The sequence below is a fragment of the Athene noctua genome, chromosome 1, assembly GCF_965140245.1.
Source record: "Athene noctua chromosome 1, bAthNoc1.hap1.1, whole genome shotgun sequence".
Taxonomy (NCBI): domain Eukaryota; kingdom Metazoa; phylum Chordata; class Aves; order Strigiformes; family Strigidae; genus Athene; species Athene noctua.
In genome coordinates, this window is record NC_134037.1 from 550306 (window position 1) to 575581 (window position 25276).

General features: G+C 57.8%; 1 protein-coding gene across 6 annotated transcripts in view; it reads right to left on the reverse strand.

Moving 5' to 3' along the window:
• Positions 1 to 4678: 4678 nt before the first annotated feature.
• DTNB (dystrobrevin beta) overlaps positions 4679 to 25276 on the reverse strand; it is a 207283-nt gene continuing 186685 nt past the window's right edge. For 3 of the 6 annotated variants that reach the window (XM_074895241.1, XM_074895242.1, XM_074895246.1), the window contains 5 exons: positions 19484 to 19643; positions 13441 to 13530; positions 10417 to 10470; positions 6647 to 6678; positions 4679 to 4760 (listed from right to left, as the gene is read on the reverse strand). In XM_074895241.1, the coding sequence (XP_074751342.1) occupies positions 6674 to 6678; positions 10417 to 10470; positions 13441 to 13530; positions 19484 to 19643 (309 nt within the window). In that variant the 3' untranslated portion in view covers positions 4679 to 4760; positions 6647 to 6673. The remainder of the gene's footprint in view (positions 4761 to 6646; positions 6679 to 10416; positions 10471 to 13440; positions 13531 to 19483; positions 19644 to 25276) is intronic. The other 3 variants (XR_012632627.1, XR_012632626.1, XM_074895264.1) reach the window with 3 other exon arrangements.

The following is a 25276-nucleotide window of genomic DNA, read 5'->3' on the forward strand; positions in this document are numbered from 1 at the left end:
GGGCTGAGTCCGGGCGCAGCTCAGTGCACCTGAGGCCCCACAGCCACCACCGTGGGTCCCGTGTCCCCCCCCACGACCCCCCAGTGCCGTGGCCACTACTGGGAGCAGCGGGGAAGGGCCGAGGTGGTGGCTGGGTGTCCCCGGGGGTGGTGGCACAATGGGGGGGGCTGGGGCAGGTACCTGGGGGGGGGGGGGATGTGGGAGGGGGAGGCAGGGAGGACCCTGCGCACACGAACCATGAGCGTGCACGGGCCTGAAAGTGGGGGGGCACTGTGAGTGGGTGAGTGGGTACCCCGGGGGGTGCGGGAGGGGGAGCAGAGCCCCCCCAGGGGTTCAGAGCCCCCCTGGGGATGCAGGAGGGGGGGCAGAGTCCCCCCGGGGGTGCAGCGGTGCTCGGTGTGTGTCCCCCCAAAGCCAGGCTGGGCTCCCCGGGGGTTCCCCGCTCTCACCGGGCTGAGGGCAGCACGAAGCCCCCCCCAGGCCCAGCAGCAGCCGGGAGCCCCCCCCGCCCCCCCAGCTCCGGGGAGGGTCCCGGGCCTTTCCCACCCAGGCACCTAATCCCTAAGACCAACGAGCACCTGGAGCGCAGCCGCGCTGTGCCAAACCGGGGCCGGCACGCGGGGGGGCCGCATCTGCGCCCACGAGGCCGCGGATGCCGGGGGGTAAGGTTTCCTCGGGGGGGGGGCAGGTTTCCTCGGGGGGGGGCACGTGGGGGCCGGGGGACCCCTCAGCGCGGTCGCCAGGCCGGGGTGTGCCAGGGCTGGGCACGCGCTTCCCGCCATCACCGGCGCCGCCAGTGGGGGGGGGGGGCACCCATTGCCCCGTTGCCCCCTCCCCAAGCCCAGTTCTCCCAGTTGGGAGGGGACAGGCCCCCCCCCAGCGCGGATGCTCCCACCTTTCCGCCGCCGCCAGCTGTGCTCGCCGCGGCGGGGCTTTGCGGGGGGGGGATGGACAGACACATCTGGCGGGGTGAGGGGGGGCCCAGATGTGGAACACAGGCGGCTCTGTCTGCTGCCGGCGACCTGCAGCCGTGACCAATGCGGGAAATCTCCCGGCTCTGCCGAAGCGCCCGCAGCTGCTCTCGCGCAGCTCTGGAGCAGTCGTTTCCTATCAAAAAACCTTTTTTTTTTTTTTTTTTTTTCCCCCCCCTCCCCTCTTTTTTCAGCAAAAATCGCTGCTTTTTCCACCAGGCGAAGGGACAAGACACCCCTGAGGGACGAGATGAATTTATTAAATATTTGGCGGATGACAGAACATGGCTTCCAGTTCACAGGTTTCTGGTAGAGACATTCCCCCCGCTCGCTCCCGCTCCCCCCCCGCGGCCCCAGGAACGGGGAACGGCACCAAAACTTGGCCGTGGCCCCCCGACGCCCCCCCACCCCCCGACTGCCGGGGTCTGCCGCCGGGGACACCCCGATTGTGGGGGTCCGGCCGGGGGAGCCCCCGAGGGACGGCACGAGCGGCCGATGCCAACGTCCCCGCCAGGCGCGGGGGCACCGCAGGGCGCCCGTCCCTCTGCCCTGCCCCGGGAAAACTGGGGGTTCCCCTCTCCTGGCATCGACCCCCGGCAGCGGGGCACCCCTGGGGTAACTGCCCCGGGAGAAAGCGATTTTAGGTGGCGTTTGGCTTTTTCGTTCAGGTGGGTTTTGCTCGAGGGAAACCGCGAAGTTTCGTCACAACCTGAATCTGGTGGGCGCTGCCGCTGGGGGAAGGTGCCCCGACCCCACAGCTCTGCCCCAGCCCCTGCTCAGCCCACGGGGCAATTAAAAAGGGGCTTAATTAGGGGTTTAATTACAGCCGCCGTGGCTAGCCGCAGCGCTGGGGCCCGGATGGCCCCTGGGAGCGGAGCAGTGTCCCCCAAACCCGGGCGAGGCGGGAGCGGAGCCGTGCGCGGCGGTTCTGGGGTTCAGCTCAGGGTTTGGGAGGGGATTGCGGCTCGGGCCGGGGCAAAGTCACCGAGAGCCGCCAGCAGCTGCTCCCCCGCGGCCTGGCTCAACGTGCTGCCCCCGGCATCCAGCCCTGCGGCTCTCCCGGCCCCGCGCTTTGCTGGTGACTCCCGTTCCTGACAAAAAAATGGCCCTCCAGCTGCAGAAAATAAACCCCAGATTGAAACGAACCGTATCTGAGCAGATTTCACTGAGCAGATTTCCCCGGCAGCCTCCGGGATGCTGCATCCCGGGCGCTGAGCAAGGCCAGTCTCTCCGACACGGTGTCCGTGGCCTCGGGAACCGGCACACGCCAGCACCGGGGGCAGTAACGCCGGGGCAGGACTTATCATAGAGTAAAGCCTGGCCTGCACTGTTCCTCCCGGGGTTTTAAGGCGATTATTCCAAAGGCAAACAATAGTTCATCAGTAGGTTTCAGAGTTAACCAAGCTGGGGGGTGGGTGGTTTGTGCCCTACGCGGTGTCCCAGCACGTCACTGGCGGAACTGCCGGGGGTTACCGGGGTGCAAAATGATCCCAGGGATCCTGCCTGGCCCCGGAACCGTCACGGCACAGCCCGGCCTCCAGCGCCTGCGCCGCTCCCGGTGCTTGCCGGGCTCTGCCCGCGCTGCCCACCCCAGTGCCAGGCCGGTGCCGGGCCACCAGCTGGGCTTCACCGCCACCGTGACCTCCCTAAATGACACCCTTGGGTGACACGGCAGGACAGGCTGCCCGGGGCACCGCGAGCCAGGTAACCACGCTCTCCTCGGCATCACCGCGGGACGGCTGGGGGGGCCCTGCGGCGAGCTCCCGTCACCCCCGAGCGACAGTGGAGGGCGGCCGCCCGCCGCAGGCTGATGAGGACAAGCGCAGTTAAGCTCAGGCCTTGCTGATCTGACGGTTGGACCCTCCCGGGGCCGTGCGGGGGGCACGTTGCCGGGGCCGCGGCAGATTCCCCCCACGGCGGCGAACGCCGCCCTCCCGGCAACAGCCACACCACCCTGCAGCCCCAGCCTTGCGGGAATATAAAGCATCTGCTGAAACACTTTCCTGGCTAAAACCGACGGCACCGCGGGCGAGGTGACGCGGAGCTGCGGCACGCAGGGTCACGTTGAACACGCACGGACGACAACGCGGCCGCGGCCGGATAAAACCCCCTTGGTCCCGCCAGGTTTTCCAAACAAAGCCCACGTGCCCCGGCCACCAGCCGGTGGCTGCGGCAGGTTTTGCCTCCGGGCCGTGGTGGCAGCAAAAGCGAGAGGGGAAGCCGCAGGGTGAGTGACACCAGGAGAAAAGCAGCAACCGCGCCGCTGCGCCGCGGCCCGGGCTCGGTGCCTCCCGACGGCTGCGGCAGGTGGGTGTCCGTCCCTTCCCCCAGCCTGCGCCAGGTTTTTGAGCCCGGGTACCTCTAAGGAAGTGACAATTTCCACCCCACAGCCCGCCCGCTGCCACCAGCTGCCCCCTGGTGCAGCCCGCGGACCCGGCGGGGCTGGGCCGGGCCCCCCCAGCGCGACACCAACGAAGACCCCGGTCCCTCACAGCCACACGCCTCCTGCCACCGGCCTTTGCCCCCCCACCAGCCCAACACCCCCATCCTCGGTGCTCGAATGCAGCCAAAGCCTCTGCGGGCCCTAATTCAGCAAAATTCAGCCGAAAACACGCACAAAATCCTTCCCCGTCCCCGCGAGCGCGCTCTGCTTGGCAGGCTAAAGCTAACACGCTGCACCAGGTTATCATCACTTTCCTTTCCTTCTTGACAGCTCATTCACAATATTTATATTCAGCTAAATCTGTGGCCACCACGTATGTTTATTTTCTCTCTCCCCAAGGGCTGTAGGTACCCAGCGAGCACTTTCCACCGGGAGCCGAGGCCGCGTATCGGTTCCGACAGGAAGAAAAGCTGAGGGCTGGTTTCAGGGTTTATCACTCCTCTCCATTCATCACCCTTGATAAATATTTATAGATGCATTAGGGCACTCAGCTCCTTCCACTAAAAATAACATTCCTAAGCACCAAGGAAAAAAAAAAAAAAATCGCTAGTGATTGGGGCTGATTACGATGTTTTCTAAGCCGCTATGGAAGCAAAGCCCAGCAAGGACCCGAGCGTGGTGAGCTGCCAGCCTCAGACTACACAACTGGGTTATTTCTCTTCGCTTTAAACAAAACTGAACTCGGCTGCTGAAAATGAAGGCAGAGATGCTGATCGGAGCCTAGCGATGGTCCTCCCTGAAGCCCCTGCTTGCAAAAAGGAATTTTTGAACAGCCTGAGGAGCCCGGCCGCTTCCCCCCGGGATCGACGCCCCACGTCACACACGACGGCGACCAGACACCGACAGCAGCGCGGTATTTTCAGAGGATGGGTTGTGTTTTTTGTTTTTTTTTTTTGAAGGCAGAATCCCCTCCGTGTGGCGTGCGGGGCACCCCGGAGGCTCTACACCCATTTTTTTTCATGCATACCGAAGGGTGGAAGTCAAGAGGAGACAACCAGCGTGTGACGCGATGATGAGACCGTTTGGGAGGAAATCAGGAGAGACTGGTACACTTAGCAGGAGCAGGGAGGATTAGCTTTCCTTCTTTTCTTTTAAACCTCCCAGAAATTGCTGAGTTTGATGGGGCATCGTCTGATTATCGTCAGTAAACACATGGAGGAGAACAGTACATGCAATGACCTAAGAGGCCCACGGGAAAAGCCCTCCGGGTGGTTCGGAGAAAGCCGCTTTCGTCAGCAGGTGGGTGAGATCGGTCACAGTTGCACGATGGTGGATGTGTCGGCTGGGACGTGCCTCTCCCGGGGGACGGGGACGCGGCCCTCGAGCGTCAGCGTAACCCTCCGCGCCTGCGCCGGCAGAAACACACAACGCGCCGTCAGCGGACGCTGAGAGCGGGGCCGCAGCCGGGCCCGCGCGGGGCTGGAGGTCGGCCCCTGCCCGAGGCCAAGCTCCTCTCCCGGGGCCTCCTGAGCCTTCTGGTTGGGGCTGGGCCACCTCTGGGGCCACCTCTGGCAAGCTCGGACACACCAAACGTGTGGCAACGGAGGAAACGTGAGCTCCCGAGTCAGCGACGCCGGGACCCGGTGCCGGGGCAGGTCCCGCACCGAGGGCCCGCCTGGCGCAGTGGGCTCTGCAAGCCCCGGTGAGCTGGTGCTGGGCATTCTCACCCCGGAGTAGCCACGATCTGTTAACAAAGAGCCCCCCTGATGACGCTGCCCCCCACCCCTGGAGCCGCCGGCCCCGCTTGGCCAACCACCACCCGCACACGAAGGCTCAGGAGGACCCATCACGGGCCACAAACGGGAACACGAGGCACCTGAAGAAGAACCACCGCCCTTTGAAGGTTTTTTTTTTTTTTCTTTTTTCATCCTTTCTGGAGGATAAAGAAACCTGGAAAATAGTTTCTCTCTCTTATTTTTTCAGTCGTCTCTAACTTAGCGCTCACCAGTGCCGGCCCCCGGCGCTGCTGGAGGCTCTGCTGGGCTGCTCAGGGAACAGGGAGCTTCTCGTCTCCAGATCAGCGGCTAAGGGGTGACCAGGGTCACAGCCATCCTTTTCTCCAAAGCCATTAGAGTTAAAGGGACATTAAGAAAAAGCCACGCACAGCAGTATAAACAGCTCTCCATTGCTGGCTTCCTCTCTAATGGTATAATTTCACTCCTTCTTGAGTTACCAGATTGTTTCCCAGATGAGGCAGGACTTGAATTTCTAATGTAAAAACTATTAGAAAAACTCTCAAGCCGCTTTCGGGTTATCTCCATCCACCACTAAAACGGCAGGGAGGGAAGAAAGGGCAAAACCCCTTTTTTTCTCCTTTGCAAACTACCTCCAGAGGACAACTGCGGGGGGCTTCATCACGGAAAATCCTGTTTCAGATCCATCCCGACTCACTCAGCTGGCCCACTTCCCCCCCTGGGCTGGGTCTGGACTTAGTTAAAGAGGAAAGACCTTCTCCTGTTTGGTTTCTCCAACCGACCAACCCAACGCCTCAAGGCAAAGGTTCCAGAAGGAAGGTTGCCCACTGCGCCCGGCCCCAGCCCTTCCCGGCTAATTATCAGCGCCTCCACACCAGGGTTTTCTGCCTGGAGAACCCTCCTTCTTCCACTGGGAAGGGTGAGAGATGGGCATTGTGCCCTCGGCAAATACCCGGCGAGCGTACGGGGAGCGTGGAAACCCGATCGGTGCCCTCCTACAAGCTTTTTAGATGGGGGAGATAAGGATCCCTCTCCGGCCCGTCGGAGGCTTTGTCGCGGCGGGGCTCAGGCTCTCTCCCTGACCGCTATCTCGTGCCCTCCAACCACCTGTTTGTCTATCCATCTGTTGTGCCTTATTATAACTTAAAGCGCAGGCTCTTTGAGGGTAGAGATTGTATTTTTAGTACATCTGGATAGTGTCCGTCACAATAGGGTCCTATTTCCTGGCTGAGGCCTCTCAGTATAGAGGAAATACTCATAAACCAGGAGATAATGCTGTTCTCACTGAAGTTAATGACATTTTCCCACTGTCTGCAGCAGGAGCAGAATTGGGGCTTAACAAGAAAAAAAAAACCAAAACCCAACGTCCTTTTGAAGGGTCGTGGCGCGATGGGCAGGCGGGGAACCCTCCTTGTGCAGAAACAGGGGATAAGGGACTGGGGCAGGAGGTGAGCAGGGACTCGGTGCTGTGGATTGCAACGGCACGTCCAGAGCAGAGCTGCTGGAGCTGGGAAGGAAAAAAAAATATCCACCCTTACCTGAACTGCTGTGCAGCCTGAGGTCGTCTAACCTGCAACACAGGGGGAAAGGCACGTTTAGGAAGGAGGTAGTTTGGTTTCCTGTCAAATGAAAAGTCTTGTTGCTCTAAGGGGGAACCCTTCTCAGGACCACAAGCAGCTTTCCAGGCACTGGGGTTAACTGGTCACTCCTCTGAAATACAAAGCAGGGGGAGAAGTGTTCCTGAGGCTGCCGAACCCCGGGGCTCCCAGCACGGCCGAGGTGGGAAGGGACCCGTGGGACCACCCCGGCCGACCCCCACCCAAGGCGTGTCAGGGCCTTGTCCCTGCAGGTTTTGAGCATCTCCAGGGGCGGAGATGCCACAACTCCTCTGGGCAACCCCTGCCGGTGTGGGACCAGCCTCATGGCAAAAAAGTGGTTTTTATTTTCAAACGGAATTTCCTGCATCTCGACGTGTGCCCGTTGCCTCTTGCCTTTCCACTGGGCACCACTGAGAAGACTCTGGCTGAGGTTTTTTCAGTCTTTTCCAGCAGTTATTTACACACAGTGATTTGGTCCCAGCTCTCCTCGTGTGACGGATCCTTCGGTGCCTTCAGCATTGCCACGGTCCCTCCCTGGGCTCTCTCCAGCCTGTCCGTGTCCCTCCGCACTGGGGAGCCCAGCACTGGGCCCAGCACTCCCGGGGCAGCAGCACCAGTGCCGAGCAGAGGGGAAGCCAGCCCAGAAAACCGCCGGTCTTCATTGCAGGACACGTTGCTCACGGGCAACCCGGTGCCCACCCCGGGCTCTTCCCTCAAGGTGCCTGCGGGTGGCCCCCAGCCTGTCCTGGTGCCGGGGATTGTCCCCAGGACTTGGCACTTCTCCTTGAACCGCATCAGGGGCCATTTCTCCAGCCTGGTGAGGTCCCTGGGACGGCACCACGACCCTGCGGGGTACGACCACTCCCCCCGCTCTGGTACCACCCGCAGAGCTGCCCAGGACAGACCCTGCCCTGCCCTCCAGGAACTCCATGGACTACGCTTCTGATCGGTACGGCAGCTGTGTTTCAAATTGGGTATTTCCGTCTCCTTATGGAGCTGCAAACCATGCACGTTCTCGGCAGAGCAGCTCACACCTTTTCAGTCTCTTTTCAAGCAGTTTGGGGGTTATAAAATTCAAACAGCCAACACGCGGGGGAGCAGCTCATGGAGAGTCTCCTTCCAGGTGATGCTGTCGTGGGTTGGCCTCCTGGTCACAGCGGCAGCAGGACCACGGCAAAGTGCCGGGGACAGCCGGATCCGGGCGGGGTCCCACCTGGAATAACGTCTGGCACACGCGCAGCGGCCGGAGACGCGACGGCGGGTTTGGAGAAGGGGCAACGCCGAGAGAGCGCTGAGGCCGGCTGAGCCGCCGCGGGTGACGTGTGGCTGACTGGAGGGACGTGACATTGCCAGCTCCTGCCTGTGCCTGGAAACCCGTGCAGACATCTCCTCCGAGGATGCTGCTTCGTTTGTAATCCCAACCGCAGAGGACGCAGCCAACTTGGGAGCCTTCCCGAATGATTTCATCCTGCTAAAGCCTTTCCACGCCGCTGCTGTGTCAAGCGTAGGAACGTTCAGTCTCTCCAGCGGGGAAGCGAGGTCTGAGGTTGATTAATTGGGACACAGAGAAATATGAAATAACTTTGTGAAGAAACTTGTGAGGAAGCCCAAGGGTGATGCTGTCCCTTGGAAACACATCGCGGGCGAGTCCCCGCGTCTCCCTTGTCTACGTCAGCGCAGAAGTCGGGGAATACACGAGCTGCAGGTGATTTTTCTTTGTGTTTGTGTCCCTTCAGGCCGGGAGGAAGCAAGGGAAGAGCTTTGCTGAGGTGGGGCCGGACACAGCGAAGCCGGGGCAGACAGAGCTCGGCGTGGGGCCATCGCGTCACGGGTCTCGGCACCGTCCCGGCCACGGGGCCCACGGGGGACAGGGGGCAGAGACCAAGTGTTCTGGTCACGCCCCGCCTCGGCGGAGCCCGCACGAAACCCGGGGCCTGACACCCCTGCCGGGGGGCTTTGATGTGTGGGGGAGCTCCGGCAGCGCAGACGCTCCGCAGTTTAGATACCGATCGCTCCCCGAGTCCTCTGCCAGATTTTTATCTCACTCACTCTGTGACATTAAGAAATCACTTACTCTCTGGCAGAGAGAATATTTACATTCCACACAAAGGCTTTTGGACCAAATTCTGCTTTTGGTTCCACGTCTCAGTGTCCGTCCCCGTCCCCCCCCATCTTCACTGCTGCCGCAATGAGTAACAGCGCTGAGTTTGTCTTACTACGTCTCTGCTACCATACATCATATTTCAACTCTCCGAAGTCCCCCTTCCCCTGTTTCCCATGCGAGATACAACGCACATTTGGAAAAAAGCAGAAGGGACATCTGCTAAGCATCTAAAATATTTAACTGAAGAGGAATGTTCTAGGGCAAAGGGGGTCCTGTGATTTAGAGCCAATGCAACTCTGCTTTGAAAACTCCCGTTTCAGCTAAAATCAAATTTACTGCACTTCCCCCTACAGCCCTGTAACGTCTGATACTGACGGACCAGCCATGGGGAAGCGTTTCCGAGCACCCGAGTGCTTTGCAGAACTCACGGGACAGGAAAGCTCAGGAAAACGAGCTCTGTTGGTGAGAAACACGAGCCCCCCACCACTACAGCCTAGCCAGAAGGAAAATGTGTGTTCAACAAAAAAAAAAAAAAAAAAAAAAAAGGATAAAAAGTTCCAGTTTGTTGATGCTGAAATGAGGTTTGGCTCGAGGGAGACAAATGCTTGAGCTGATTCAAACCTGTCCAAGTCTGCTTCTCGTGCTTTGGTTTAACACACAGAGAGCAAAAGTCCAGAGGCCCCCGAGCAAGGTCCCTTCCCCCGAGGGTCTTTGTCCTGGACGTAGGGATCTCCTGCACCCCCCTGATCTCCTGCACCCCACCGATCTCCTGCACCCCACCGATCTCCTGCACCCCACTGATCTCCTCCAGCCCCACCGATCTCCTGCACCCCCCTGATCTCCTGCACCCCCCTGATCTCCTGCACCCCACCGATCTCCTGCACCCCCCTGATCTCCTGCACCCCCCTGATCTCCTCCAGCCCCACCGATCTCCTGCACCCCCCTGATCTCCTCCAGCCCCACCGATCTCCTGCACCCCACTGATCTCCTGCACCCACCGATCTCCTCCAGCCCCGGGAATAGCTCTGCTGGGACGTGTCCCGGACTCGCTCGCACCCAAGGAAGAGGGGTCTGGGGGGAGGACCTAGCCCTGCAGTCCGGGGGAGCAGAGGGGACAGAGCTCCGGGCAGGCGCGGGGTTGCCGGAGCGGAGTCGCTGCACGTTTGCCCAGCCCAGGTCACGGGGGAGGCAGTGGCTCAGCAGATGACGGTCCCACCGCTCCGGAGCTTCACTGGTAACCAGCCCACGCTTTGCTTTTTTGCTAATATATTCATCTGAACTGGGTTTCTCGCAGCACTCAGAGCAACTCCTCCTCCTCTTACACATTTCTGTGCATGACCTTCGCTGAAAGAAAAACATTCTTGAAAGCTGACTACACCCGCTGAAGGAACCCTGGCTGTGACATCATCCCAAGGCATGGCAGATGTTGGAGAGCGCGACCCGGCAGCGTGGCGATGGCCGGAGCGGGCGGGTAAACCTGCGGGGTGTCTGCAGGTGGGGTCACAGCGGCCGCAGGACACCCAGAGCCCTCTCCTGGGGCTCCCGGCAGAGGTCCTGCAGGTCAGAAAATGCTTCACAGCTCAGAGACTGCAGCTTGTCCCCTTACCTTGGTCTTTTCCATTCTGCATCTTTTCCGTTTCTTCGTCATCTTCTTCCTCTGCTTCAAAAAAAGGGAAAAAAAAAAAAAAGCAGACATGAGACAAGTAGGTGAGAGAATAGATGCTCGAGGAACTTTTCCGTGGCAAGGAAGATGTGGCTTTTCAGGCACAGCTGACACGGAAGGGGAAGGGGGACCAGCACCATCCTTCCTACGGCACAGCATCTGTTCACTGCTGGTGGCAAAACCCGCCCCGCTCCGTCCTGGCCGGACGATGAGAGGTTGCAGAGGGCTGGCTGGAAGCAGTGTCTACATTGCCCAAAAGAGTGGACTACTAGTGGACTACTAACCCGGCCCAGGCAGAATTGGGACCAAAGCCCCTTGCGCACTCGCTCCAGCACTGTAAGAAACAAAGAACTGCACAGCACACCCGGCGGGAGGGAAGTCGTGACTTTTAGGCTGAATCTAAGAAAGAAAAATGAAAACGGCTTCTTGGAGGGTCCCTCCTGGCGCTGCAGGGTTTGCCCACGGCAGGCGTTGGGTGACGCGGATGCGGGCGCTGGGGCAGAGCCAGGTAACTGGTGACCGGCTGTGCCCCCGGGCCGGGCGCTGCCGGCGGCTCATTTGTTTAACTCCGGCTGAGCTGGAGAGACTTTATGGCCAGGCCCGTATTTATGGAGCAGAGAGCGGGAGCAGAAGGTCGCATTCTTCTGCGGATGGTGGCTCCTATCTCCCTGTGCCACATTTCAATGTCCTGTGTCAAGAGGTGACAGTTATTAGGAGCAGTGATATCGCTTCTGCCTACTGCACAGGCTGCTGGGAGCAAAGCAAAGGAGAAAACCCTGCGATTAAAGGCACGCTTTGGGAACCCGAAGCGTTTTGAATTGATGTGATCAAAGGGGATCTTACAAACATTTGCTGTCTTTGTTGCTCTACAGCCGGACCGGTGAGACATCTGGGAGTCACACGGCCTCTGCCTGCTCAGCAGCGGCCGCCGCCGAGTCCTTCGTGCGAGCGCAGGAGAGATCACGGACAAAACCCAGCGCATTTTCGAGAACAAGGGACGTGACCTGGAGCCCCGCAGCCGCTCTGGGCCCTGAACCTGCCCCCCGCTCGGCAGCTTTGCGAGCCCGGGGCTGAGCCGGCTCCAGCAGCACCGCGCCTGGATCCTGCCCATGGGCACCGGGCGGCTTTTTGAGCTCAGCTGGAGTAAAACCGGTACCAGCGCTCGCTGGGCAGCCCCGGGAGCCTCTGAGCGCGGGAGCAGGGGCAGCGGGAGCAGCTCTGGGAGGCCGGGGTGACCCTGGGCGGCGTCTCCCTGGCGCAGGGACGCGTGTGCTGAGGGGGACGGAGGGCAGGTGCGGGTGGTGCCGCGGCAGCGGCTCACAAACCTCCAAACACAATGCCTGCAGCTACAGCGGGCGAGCCCGGGCTGGAGGAGGTGTCTGTTCTCACAGCTTACCTCCGGGACAATATGTGTTAAATCCCACTGACTCTCATCAGCTGAGGATAACTCATGCTTTTCCTAATTTACACAAATGAAATGATTTCAGCTACTTTCAAGGGAGCCTGCTTTCGTATCTGCATATCCTCAAGTAGGAGACTGTAATTAATTCCATTTTCACTCCCTGGTGAACCGTAACTGCTTTGCACGATCCCTGACAAGCCTGGAAGGGCTGTCAGTAGCTCAACCCCGGGCTGTTTGCGTTTGCCAAACTCTTGGGGGTTTCAGGGGAGGGCGGGAGAGCCACAGGCCTGGCCGACACGTCGGCCACCAGCCCCCCCCCCGGGCCACCCCCCCCCAGCGCTGCCACCCCGCTGCAAACACGCTCTTCTATTAAAAGCAAAAAACCCAAATTGCTGCAGACATCTGTTTGGGGCAGAGCGTGTGTTCGCCGGGTTTCAGCCCAGAGGGAAGAGGGGAGAGGTGTGCGCGCCTTGAGCACGGTGATTTATTGAAGAAACGCCCGGCCCTGCGCTGCAGTGGCACCGGCGATGCTGCTGTCATACATGAAAGACTTTATTAACTCGCAGCTGCCTTCGCAGCCAAGGCACGGGGTTCAGACTGGATGAATTTACTGCTTAGCAGTAAAATATCAACCCGGTTTATAACTGTGAGTTCTCCATTAAGGGCAGCAGGAACAAAAAGCCTAACTGCCTTTAACATGGAGTTTGGTAAGTTTATGGGGGGGGTTGTGCGATGCAGCTACCGGATACAGCAAAGGGCTGGGGGAGGCGCGAAACCGTGAGGTTCAGTCTGATCACAGAACGCTTCCCTTCGCTCTTGTAAGGGAAGGCAGGCCACAAACACGCTGCTGGAATCCTGACTGATCGGCTGCTCCACCACCGACAGGGCTCGAGAGCCACGGGACGCGTCCCCGGAGCAGAGCAGAAGCTGCTCCAGTCCCACCAGGGGGTTTTACCTCCGCCGGCACAGTGACGAGCCACAAAGGGAATAATTATCTTTTTTCCACATCGCTGTTTAATCCTTTGTTTGGCCTTTACTGTATCACTGCAGAGGAGTCTCACGGGCGGCTCCAGCGCCGCCGTCGCTAAGCCACACTCGGGGGAGACTCTCACAAATCCACCGGCTTCGGACCTGCCGGCTCGTGCTGTGAAGGAGCTCTGGCTTCCAGAGATGGGACTGGGCAGTGGCGCTTCTCCTGCCCAGCAAGGGGCCCGGACGTGCCCGCGGGGCACTCTGGAAAAGCCGCTCCGTGCCGCTGGGCGGGCAGGGATCGACAGGAGCAGGAGCGTGGGAGCGGGACGCGAGCCGGCCTCATGAATCCCCGACGGTGAGAGCGCCAGGCCAGGTCTGCATCCGCGGGCGTTGCCTTCACCGCCCATGGGCAAATCGACGGAAAGCCCCTCCGGAAGGTCTTGGGAGCGCGCAGTGATGCGAGCGATAATTATTTTTTCATTCAATCCTTGTAAAAATGAACGTGTAACCTCGCATTGCGCTTTAAAGAGGTTTTTATAAAAAATAAATCTAAAGAGAAAGCTCCAGCTCCCCGCTGCTCGGTTAACTCTTACCTGAGTGAAGCTCCTTCACCAGCGACGACATGGTGTTGGTGATGGAATCGGCGGCGACCAGCAGGTCGTTGCGGAGGTTCCTCCTGGTACCTGGAGCGGAGCAGACACACGGAACAGTGGGAGTCGCACGCGCCCTGCCCGCGCCACGCCGCCCCCCCCACGGCCCCCCACCCTGGGACCCCAGGGCCCCCCCAAGCAGCTCTGCTGTGAGATGGGGGTTTGCTCTGGCACAGCCCGGTTCTGCCCGATTGCCTCTTTGGCTAATTAGCCACCACACCGCTCTTCCCCCCGGCCGGGCAGCGCGCGCGGCAGCTCAAGGGCAGACGATGCTTCTCCTGCGGCTCGGCCGTGCTCTTTGTTCTTGCGCGGTCGTTATCGCTGCCGGCTCCTCTGCTGCGATCGATGGGCCTGAGGTTTGAGGGGAATAAAGGGTAACTGAATTCTCACCCTCTTCCTCCGGGGGCACGGCAGGGCGCCGTCACCCCCGGTGACACTGCCCGGTTCCAGCCGCACGCTCTCCCGTGCCAGGTCCTGCGTGAGGGACCCGCTCGCCCCATCGGCGACGGGCACATCTGCCACGGCTCGGCCAGAGCAGCCGGGCCCAGCGCGGGGCCCTCGGGCTGGCTCCTGCCCCTGAAGCGGGTGGCGAGGGCAGCGGGGATGGCGCTTAGTGCTGATGCTGGGAAGGTGACCATCTCCTCCATCTAGGCTGGCTCCACGTGCCGGTCCCTCCGGCAGAGCCCCGTCCTCGCCCAGCCCTTTTCTCCTCCAGAGCCTTTTTGTGCCGCACCGTTTGGGTTTTGTTTGGAGGCTTTGATGGCGCGGGGTCACGTTTTCCGCGTTGTCGCCGTTTCTCAGGTTGCGGAGCCGACGGCCCCGAGCTGCAGCTTCCCCAGCCCCCCTGAGCCATCCCTGTGCTTTAACTGGAAACGCCTCGAGGCGGCCCCTCATCCCGCACAGGCACCAGATGTGCACCCCGGGCCCACCGGGGGTCTGAGGGTCTCTGAGATCTCGGCGTCTGGGAGCGGGTCCTTCCCCTCGCTCCGGCGCGGGCACGAGGGCACCAACGTGTGGAACCGCCGGAGAGAGCGGGTGTGACGTTCTGCACCCGTGCCGAGCTGTGGGAGCGACCGCTGTCCGTGCCACGGTCGCTTCTGTTTGACGTGGGGCGTCTCTTCCATTCAGGCGTGGTGCTTTAACCTCCCCAACGCCCCGGCCTTGCCCGGGGGTGCTGTCAGAGCACCGGCCCCTGTCTTCTGCCCGTGGATTTGAGAGCACGCTCCCCACTGCCCCTCAGCACCTTCTCCCTCTGGGTTCCCTTGCCACCTGACCAGCATCGTGCCCAAAGCAGCAGCAAGGCACTGGGTGTTCCCGTGCGTGTACAGTGTGCAATTCCTGGGGAAAAAAAAAAATTCAAATTTTGGCCAACAAGTCTGGGACCTGTGACTTAAGAGACTCCTCTGCATCTCTCACGCAGCTGAGGCCGCTTCATCCAGGTTTGTAGATGTCCCGAGTCCCGTCACTGCACGTGACGGTGAAGCACAACCACCGCCCCTCCTGGCCTTACTTTTGGGAGTGAAAGGTCGTAAAATTCCCCGTGAAAGGCTGTAAAGTTCCCCGTGAAACAGAGGAATAAAGTTAACGAGCTCATCTGGTCATCTACGTGCAGAAGCCACCCGAAGCCCTCCTGGCTTGTGGCATTCAGTTATTTTATTATGTGAAAACATAGAAATTTTATTCCTGTTTCCTGTGTTTTCCACTTGCCTTGAAGTTGCCTGATTTTGCATGATTAATATGAAATAGCACTAATTGTGCAGATTGTCTTTCCGGAAGGATCGTTCCAGGAAACTTATTATGGAGCCTGTTGACCATTTTTTTTCTTCTAAGGATTTTTCTAGTAGTTGAACAAAGCCACCACTGTGGTTATCATGAGAGGAACTTCCACCTTTCTGCTGGCAGCAGTGGGTCATATTTGCATCTCAGAAATCCCGAGGGACTGTTTTCTTCTCTATCAAGACGATAAACAGCAGCACTAGTTTTCTAATGAGATGGTGGCCTCTGCATCTGAAGATTTCAGCCGGAATTCCATCAGGGCGTTTTATTCTAATGCTGCATTACTGCGCTCTCCCTCTGGCCAAGGGGAAGATCAAGAGATCGCCTATGGAGGGAACTTATCGAAGATGATATGATCAAGGTCGCCGGGATTCACTTCTCTGCAGGTTTTCTTCTCTAGACCTTCCTCCACTGACGGGGCAGCTCACAGGAGACCAAAAATAATTTAAATATCGTTAAAAAAAACCAAACCCTGTGAAATAAAGTGTCCTGCAGGTGTTGCCTTCAGATCCTTGGCTTCTGGGGAGTCGTCACCACCACCAAGCCGTCGTGATGCAGCTGCTGCACAAGCCCTTAGCCCAGCTCCAAAGAGTTTTACACAACACCTGGTTCATCGCAACGTACATCTGAGATGCTGTCAGGTGTTAAAAACCTAGAAAAAACCCCAAAGTTTTCACTTTGGGCAATATCAACAGGTCCCGACGAAGACTATCTGCCTAGGAAGCAGGCATTCAGGTAAAAGGCATGAATGAGCCCTTGATTAATTACATCAGCTTCTATCGGAGCCAGGAGTTTGAGGAAGACAGCTCTGGTGATTGTAAACTGTGCAGAGAGAAGTTTGCTTTGTCATGGCTTTTGCCTGTATCTCCGAAGAAGAAAGCAGATGGATAGAGAGCACATTTGGATGCCAAAGCAATACTGTAAGATGAAAAAAAAACCCCAAACCCCAAGTAGGACAGTTAATGTACTACTATAATCATGTGTTCATTACTCCTAGCAGCAGAAAGGAGATCATTTCATCTCTTTGTGCTTTCCTAATTAGAAAAGGAAAGGGGAAAATGATGAGGCAGATAGAGCAGATTTTCCCAGTAACTGGTAGGACTCATTGCGCTGCTGTTCCACTTTACGCAGCCTGGAAAAAGAAAGCCAATCTGCAAAGGGGGGAAGGAGAGGCAGCTGCCAAAGAAATCAGTTGAGAGCTCTCGGCTGTACCATCAAACTTGTTGTAGAGATGAAGAGGAGGCGACTGGACCACCCACAGCAACAGATGGAGTGTTGTGCCTCTGGTATTTGGCACCCTGCCTCCCTGGAAATGCCTGCTTCTGCTCTCGTTTCTGGAAGTGTTTAGAGATGAGGAGCTTGTTCCTCCCGATGGGATCGGAAGAAGACATCTCCTTCTCGCAGATGAGTCCTGGATGCTGGGGGGTTTCAGGCTGGATCTCCTCCATCGCCTGTCCCGTCCAGTGGCCCAAGTTCTGGAGGACAAGTGACAGCCCTTCCCTCTGCTGAGCAGGCTGGGGGCCGGGGGCTCCCAGCCCTTCCCGCGCCACTCCGGCCGCCAAACACCAGTTCAAAGCGTTCGCTGGTTCCTCCTGCTCCTCCGCTGCCACCTCGCAGTCTCCTCCCTCACCTTCTTCCGGCAGCAGCTCGCTCAGGCAAGGAGGATCTTTCTAGAAGGATATAACTGATGAGCAGCCGATAAATGCAAATTGTGATTTAAAAATCTGTTTGGTCCTGAGACACATCATCAGTTCTGGGAAAGTTTCTTTTCGTGTTTTCTTTGTTTTGAAAAGGGCAGCGTCCATCTGACAAAGGGATCTGACACCGGATTCACGACCTCCCCTACCCGGGATGAGAAAACACCACCTCCGGTTCTGCCGCTCCATATGCTACGACTTTGTCATCTTCTGCAGAAGTCCCACGAGGGTGTCCCACGCAGCGCCCAGAGTCCGTACCAAGAGGTGCTGCCCGACCTTGTCTCTGCCCACAAACAGGTGAAGTTCTCGCCAGTGCAGGCCAGAGAGGTGGATTTTCTGTCCTTTTTTCTTTTATTGTCAGTAAGAATATGCACTATGAGTGGATGTCCCACCGCTCCAGGAACGCGGGTTCAGGAACAACCTCTGTGTCTGTCAGAGGTACCCGGGGTCCTGCTGCTGCTTTTTCTCACAGCTCTACATCCCGGGATGCTTCTGCAGTACCAAAGATGAAGAGTTCTGAGCCAATATGGGCAAGAGAGAAGAAAAGAGAGCGTAGAACCCAAGTGACCCCACTCCTGGGAACTACAGAGTACTGGCCCCCGTTCCGACCGGGAACGGCTTCCCTCACCACGAACAGAGTTGAAGTAGGTAGGACTGACGAATAACTAATTTCCCCCTCCACTGCAGTGAGATGGTCCCTGAAGGTAAAAAAAAATAATTTGCCAAGTTTCTTGACATCGGACTGACAGTTGTGTCTTTGCTTGCCGCCTTCCAGCGTCGCCAAGGAGTTGGGATCCTCAGTATCTGGGGCAGAGGCAGTGGTCTGCATTGAGCTGAACACGTTTCCATTTCACCTGGTGGTCTTCAAATGCCGGAGCCCTTCTTGAGCCAACAATGGCTTTGACATGGAAAAAATCGACTTTTTTCGAAACGCGTGACTGTAAAACTTTTTTGTTTTTAAAAAAAGCAACAGCAGCTAAGTATAAACTCACACTACCTACAGAAGTTGGGGAATAAAAATATGTATGTCAACTGCTGCCCTGATTTTGTACGAAGCACGATAAGCCGTATTAGTCACAAATGGGCAGCTCACCCATTTGCTCCAACCACACGGATTTTACCCAAGAACCAGAGGACAAGGTGGACAGAGAGGAGCACAGCTGGGATAACCTGATAATCCAGCACTTGCTATGTCTACTTACGGAGCAGTTGGCAGCAATGAGTTTAGGCCAGACAGTGATAGTTTTTTTCCAACGCAGAGGGGAGTAACTTGTAGAAATGGTGCAAAAGGAGCTCTGATGGTTGGAGCAAGAAAAAGTTCATTGTCCTATCTGTCCTTCTGCTTCTTCATTATGGCCTTCTCTTCTCTTCTCTTCTCTTCTCTTCTCTTCTCTTCTCTTCTCTTCTCTTCTCTTCTCTTCTCTTCTCTTCTCTTCTCTTCTCTTCTCTTCTCTTCTCTTCTCTTCTCTTCTCTTCTCTTCTCTTCTCTTCTCTTCTCTTCTCTTCTCTTCTCTTCTCTTCTCTTCTCTTCTCTCCTCTCCTCTCCTCTCCTCTCCTCTCCTCTCCTCTCCTCTCCTCTCCTCTCCTCTCCTCTCCTCTCCTCTCCTCTCCTCTCCTCTCCTCTCCTCTCCTCTCCTCTCCTCTCCTCTCCTCTCCTCTCCTCTCCTCTCCTCTCCTCTCCTCTCTCTCCTCTCCTCTCCTCTCCTCTCCCCTCCTCCCCTCTCCCTTTTTACCACTTTTTCCTTCTCTCCATGGGGCTGCTGCACGTCTCCAGCAGAGCAAGCGAGCCATTCTGCAGATGTGCACACCCGCCAACCCCTCTGTCAGGAACAGCCTTGAGCTGCGCTGCACAATTTCAGCTTCCTTTCTGCCACAAACCCAGCAGAGAGGTGAGGAGCCGTTAGCTAGACGCTGCGCATAAGAAGGTTGTTTGTTTTCTTGCTTTTGGTCACGAGCCTGTTTTTCTCCTCTTGCAAATCATAGCACGGTCCAACCACCAGATTTGTAAATACAACCAGTTTTAAATGTCTAACTGTTAAATTACTTGTGGGCGTCACTTTCTGGGATGCAAGATCCCTTCCCCGGAGGGAAGATGATAATCATAGAAATAATCTCATTAAGTTGTAAAGATTAAAAACGTGCCCCCAATCTCTTCGGTCTAGAGTGCAGGAAAGGGCTTTGGAATTATTGTCTCAATATTGGTGAGTTACACTTCTGTTGTACATAGAATCATCGAATCACAGGAGGGTTTGGGTGGGAAGGGAGGATAAAATCACCCAGTGCCACCCCCTGCCCCGGGCAGGGCCACCTTCCACCAGCCCAGGTTGCCCAAAGCCCCGTCCAACCTGGCCTTGAGCCCTTCCAGGGAGGGGGCAGCCACAGCTGCTCTGGGCAGCCTGTGCCAGGGCCTCACCCCCTCACAGGGGAGAATTTCTCCCCCGTATCGAGTCTGAATCTCCCCTCTGCCTCGCCGGATTACCGCCAGATGTGGTCCTGCTCTCTGTGCCATTCACCTTGGGTGAAAGCTTCCTGCACGTCTCCCCCGACGCCTTCGAGCGAGTCCTGGGGGCCGTGGGTCGGGGTGGAGCCGGCGGAGGTGGATCTGACGGGCATGGGCATGGGGCGGGCGGCTCCGTGGGTGGGCGAGGACTGCGCCGAGCCCGCTGCCTGCGCCTGCACGGGAGACACGAGACACAGGTGCCAAATTTCAAACTTTTTTTTTTTTTTTTTTGGGTTAAGGTCTAAAAATAATTCAGAAAAAAAAAAAAAAAGCATAAAGAAAGAAAGATGCTTCACCAAAACGCTCTCCATTTGAGTAACGCCGTGCGTGATGGGTCGGTGTTGTGGGAGGGCCCCGCGGCCGTCGGGCTGCACATGGGACCCGCAGCTCTGCTCGCGCTGCCCACGGCCTCCTGTCACACACCTGCGGGGTCACCCCTGGAACGGCACCTCGGGAAACAGCCCCGGGAAGGTCGGGGTGACCTTCCCCGCCACGCGCTCCAGAAGGGCCCGGCGGCTCCTTCGCATCTGCTCACCCTCCCCGCAGCCTGCGGGGAGGAGACCCCCAGAGTCCGTGGTGGCACCAGGCTCTGCTGAAGGTCCACCCCCTTGTCAAATTTATTTTAATACATTTAATGTATTTTAATATGTTTTATGTCTTTTAATATATTTTATATATTTTATTTTTATATATTTTATAGATATTATATATTTTATATATTTTTACGTATATTTTTTAATTTATTACGAAAATAGTGATTTTTAACACTTCTATTTTACATTTCCTTCCAGCCAAGCCCACCCCGTGCCTGCCGTGCCACCCCACGCCGCGGGTGCCGATGCCTTGCCTCGAAGGCTTCTGGTGCCCCCCCCAGCTCTCCAGGGACAGCGAGTGATGGTCCCAAGGCCCTTTGGGGTACTGCCCGTGTCCTCAAAGTCTGTCGAATTTCACAGCAATTCACAAACAAATAAGAGAATCATTTTTCCCCTGCGGTCTGAAGGCTCAGAGGAAACTGCTGTAATATTCACTGGGGCAAAACTCCCGCCGGCTTCAAAGCTGCTGCCCCAGCAAAGCCTCGGGAGCAACAACCCCAGGCTGGGCACCGGAGTGCTGAGCAGGGGAAGGAGAGGGGCTGACAGATGTACGAGGAGGAGATAAATAGAGGAGACTACTGACATGCACTTATTGGCTTCGTGTTTTCAAAAAAAATAATGTCACCGAAACACGGGGTGCGTGGTGCCAGCAGGAGAGAGCGCAAGGAGGCTTCCACCAAGGGATGCACCTCGCGGGGTGTTTAAGGATGTTCCCGGGGCTCAGTTCCCCTTCTCCCCGCTCGGGTGGTGAGAGCAGAGGGTCTGCGCAGCCCGGCCGGGCCCCGGGGCCCACCCTCACCGCGGGGGACGCGGGCGCTGCCCCTCCCCGGAGCACCGGCCGGTATTTCCGAGCGCCCCGAGCGCGCCCAGCGCCGCTTTATTGTTCATAATCTGGTTGTTCTCTGCAGCCACTCGTGTCTGTCAACAAGCTCCGGAGCCTCCCGCTCAACCGCAGAGTTATTAGGGATCAGTTTTGTCCGGCTTTGCTGCCGAGGGTTTATGATCTGTGACTGTATTTATATTGAAGCACGGTCCCTACGCTGCCCTTGATTAAAGGCAAGCTACTCGTAAATAATTACGCGCTCGGGGCATTAAAACCGTACAACCCCTCTGAGCAAATACCTGGTTTGTTTGTGCTGTTTGGCTTCTTGTCTTTTTTTAAGCCTGTTCATCGGTTGCTCCCTTTGACGTGCAACAGTTACCGGGGCAACCCGGCCGGCGCGGCGGCGATGCCACGCGGTGACGGGGCCAGCACAGCCCATCCGGGAGCCAGCCACCCTCACGGGAGGGTTTCACCCGTGCCCACGGCACCGACCCGCTTCCCGTGGGAGCATCCCGGAACGGGACACTGCTCAGGACCGCGGGGGTGCAGCACCCGCTTCCCCCGCTCTCCCTGACAGCCCGAAGTTGATATTCTTACTAATGTGACAAGCTAGTCATGTGTAAAATTGTCATTTTGAAACTGTATTAATAATAACGGGGTTAAAAGAAGTGAGCAAAATGTGCTCGAGGCACGGGTGCCTGCAGGGGAGAGGGCTGCCGGGGGGAAACGACATCTTTTGGGGGTAAAATCATTAGAAAAATGCACATGGCACATCAGCAACTCCCCTGCACCGAAACATCAAATAAAACCTTAAAAAACCCGCACAGAGACAGGCAGGAGCGTCTGCATTTGCATAGATTTGTGGCTAAAGGGGCCTGCCACCGTCCGCACGTGGGACACGAGGCGGTGGAAGCGGCAGCGTTCACCCGTCCCGGGGCTCTGGCTCCCTCCGCTCCTCCCGGACAGAGCGCCGGCCCCGGCCGCCGCTCGGACGAGGGAGAACAGCCGGACTAAGACACAAACCCAGCACCGACACCCCATCCAGGCAGAGGCCCGGCGCTCGCCTCTCCCCGGGAGGGAGCCGGAGGAGGGTGTGGGGATATTTTCTGTTTTGAAGCCCGTTCCCCAGGTTGCCCCTCGCCTCGCGGGACCGCTCCTGCTCCCCACCTGAGGCCGTCGAGGGTGGCAGCTGTGAGGGGGGACACGAACGAAAAGCCACCGAGAGATTTTGTTGTTTGGAAAAGCGAGAGTTCAGTGAAGGGAGTCAGACGCCTCTCCCCAGAACACACCTGCCTGAGCGGCGAGGGGACGGATTTTACCCCGCACGCGGAGAACGTGACCCATCCCACCCATCTCCACTGCCAGCCCCCGGCGGCGTTTGTAGCTACGGTCACTTGGGGACCGAGGGGACACCCGGAGCCCCGGGACGGCCCATGCCCATGGGCTGGCAGGGAAAGCCGGGTGAGCAGCACCCAGACACCCTCCACGCACACGGACATTTCAGCCCTGGAGGGAGGGAAGTTATTTTTTTCACCGTCATTTATCTATGAGACACACTGCCTACGTTTATATTCTTAGAGCAATCGCCCAAGCACTTTTTATTTTTTTTAAATGTTTTTTTAACCGCTGGGCACGCAGATGGGCCATGCAGATTTGCATACTGCAGCCACCGGCGCGGAGGGGCTGGGAATGTCCCTCGTGCCCACGATGACACCGTTCCTGGAAACCGTAGTGATTTTGAGACCAGCTGGTGAGGTCACAGGCAGACGGGGAGGGGAGCAAGTTTCAGGGCTGAGCCGCGTTGCCTCGCTGCCCCCGGCCTCCTGCCCGCTCACACGGCCCCGGGCGATGCACCCCACAGCACCCAGGGGCTGAAGGAGGATCTGAAAGTTTTTGGTTCAGTGAAGATTTGAAAAATTCATCTTCACAAGAAACGCTGCCTGCTGCTGCTCTGGGCCGCCGTTCCCAGGCTGCTGGTGCTCCCAGAGCTGCACTGGGACCCCGTGGGCTCCAGTGGCTGCACTGGGAGGGTGGTCCCAGCCGGTAACTCAGCACCCACCAGCTGCTCGTGAACTCCCCAAGTGGGATGGAGGAGGGAACTAGAAAAGCAAAAGCAGGAAAAGCTCAGGAATTGAACTGGGATGGACATGAGCTGGCATTGTGCCCAGGGGGCCAAGGGGGCCAACGGCATCCTGGCTTGTGTCAGCACCGGCGTGGCCAGCAGGGACAGGGAAGGGATCTGAGCCCTGGGCTCGGCACTGGGGAGGCCGCCCCTCGATTCCTGGGTTCAGTTCTGGGCCCCTCACCCCAAAAAGGCCATTGAATGACTCGAGCGTGGCCAGAGAAGGGCAACGGAGCTGGGGCAGGGTCTGGAGCACAGGTCTGCTGGGGAGCGGCTGGGGGAACTGGGGGGGTTCAGTCTGGAGCAGAGGAGGCTGAGGGGAGACCTCCTGGCCCTCTGCAACTCCCTGCCAGGAGGGGGCAGAGAGGGGGGATGAGTCTCTGGAGCCAAGGCCCCAGCGCCAGGCCCCGAGGGAATGGCCTCAAGCTGCCCAGGGCAGGGTCAGGCTGGCTCTGAGGAAGGATTTCTGTGCAGAAGGGGCTGTTGGGCGTTGGAATGGGCTGCCCAGGGCAGGGGGGAGTCCCCGGGATCCCTGGGGGGGTTGAAGAGTCGGGCTGAGCCAGCGCTGAGGGATCTGGGGGAGTTGGGAACGGTCAGGGGGAGGGTCGTGGCTGGGCTGGGGGAGCTGCAAGGGCTTTTCCAGCCCGGATGATCCTGGGGTTCTGTGGATGTCCTCGGCAAGGGGAGATGCATCTCACTTCTAATCGAGAACAGGAATGGAAAAGCAACTCGTGGCCAACACCGACACCAAACCTTCTTGTGCAGCGTCTACCAAGAGAGACGTGGGAAGTGCCGGGGTCGCAGCTGCACCTGCATGAGTGGCCTTGTGGGGGCTGGTAAAAAACTCTCCAGGTTTATGTCTGAAAAGAAAGAATCTGATCGATTATGGGCAATTTCTTGGGAGATCTCCCTGAGGCCACAGTATTTGTCAGGAGCGGAGACGACACCTGAACGGGTCTCGTGTGGGATCTGGAGACGTGCCCGAGCCTCTCCGGGCTGAAGGAGGACCCGAGTGTCTGTGGGGATGGCGGCTCCTTTCTGCTCACGGCTTGAACCTGGCACAGGTTGAGCATCAACGGAGCTTTCCCAGGCAGCAAAGGCATGAAGGAAAGTAGCAACCACCCCCCCAGAATTGAAAACAGAAGCAGCACGGACACCGTGGATGCGATGGGCGGAAGCTTGGAGAGGAAAGGAAGAAAGACGAGTCCAAAGCAGATTTTAATGGTGTGCTCGCCAAATTACAAGCCAGTAAATGTCAGTTCAACCCCAGCGACGTCAGGGGGGGGTGTGGGGGGGTTCAGACTTTCTGAACACACTCTGCAGGTAACGCTGAAGCAAAAAATATTGTTGTCTCGAGTGGCTGGATGCACTCCCAGCGCGAGCACACGCACAAATACCCGCAGGAGAGGGAACGGGGCTCTGCAGGGGCAGGGCTGCATGTGGTGCCCTAGCACCTGGTAACAGCTGCTTTTCTTTCATTCCAGATAAATAACATAAAATAAAGCATAATAAAATAAAATAAAATAAAATAAAATAGAATAAACCAAACCAAGAATAGAATAGAATAAAACAAATTAGAATAGAAAAATACAACAAACCAAAAAAGAATATAATATAAAATAAGATAAAATAAATAGAATAAAATAAAATAAATCTATTTTACATATTGATTTCTGTTCTTGTACTTCTATAGTGCATGCAGTCTTAACACACTTGTGTGTTTTCCCCCTGCACCGAATGATGAGTCCTGTGGAAAATGCTGCATGTGGAGCAACGGTCTATGACCCGTAACGGTGACGCAGGTCCCTGCAGAAAGCAGAAATGAGGGCGCATGGGCTGGCGTGTCCTAACCACTGACACTGTTTGTGCCCCCCCCAGCCCGTGCTGAGGGACCCCCGTGGCATCGGCACCCGCGGAGCTCGGAGGCTGCCCCGGAGGAGGATGCTTGAGGCCGAGGAGCCAAAGCCAAGGACACTGACGGGGACAAGGAGGCTCCCCCGCAGCTGGGCTGACACTGCACAGCACGAAACCAGCCCGGCCCTAGAAAGCGCTTTGTCTGCTGAGAAAGCGGGAGACACACCTGGGGCGGAGGCAGCGGGAGCCGGGGCAGAGAAGCCGTGGGAGGACGCGGGGCAGCTCTGCGGGGCTGGGAGGTGGAGCGGGACGGCCCCGAGGCAGCGCCCGCCCGGGAAGGGTCACTGGGTGCGCTCCGGGACGGCCCCAAGGCTGGACGAGACCCGAGCGCTGCGGTGGGTGTCAATAAATCAC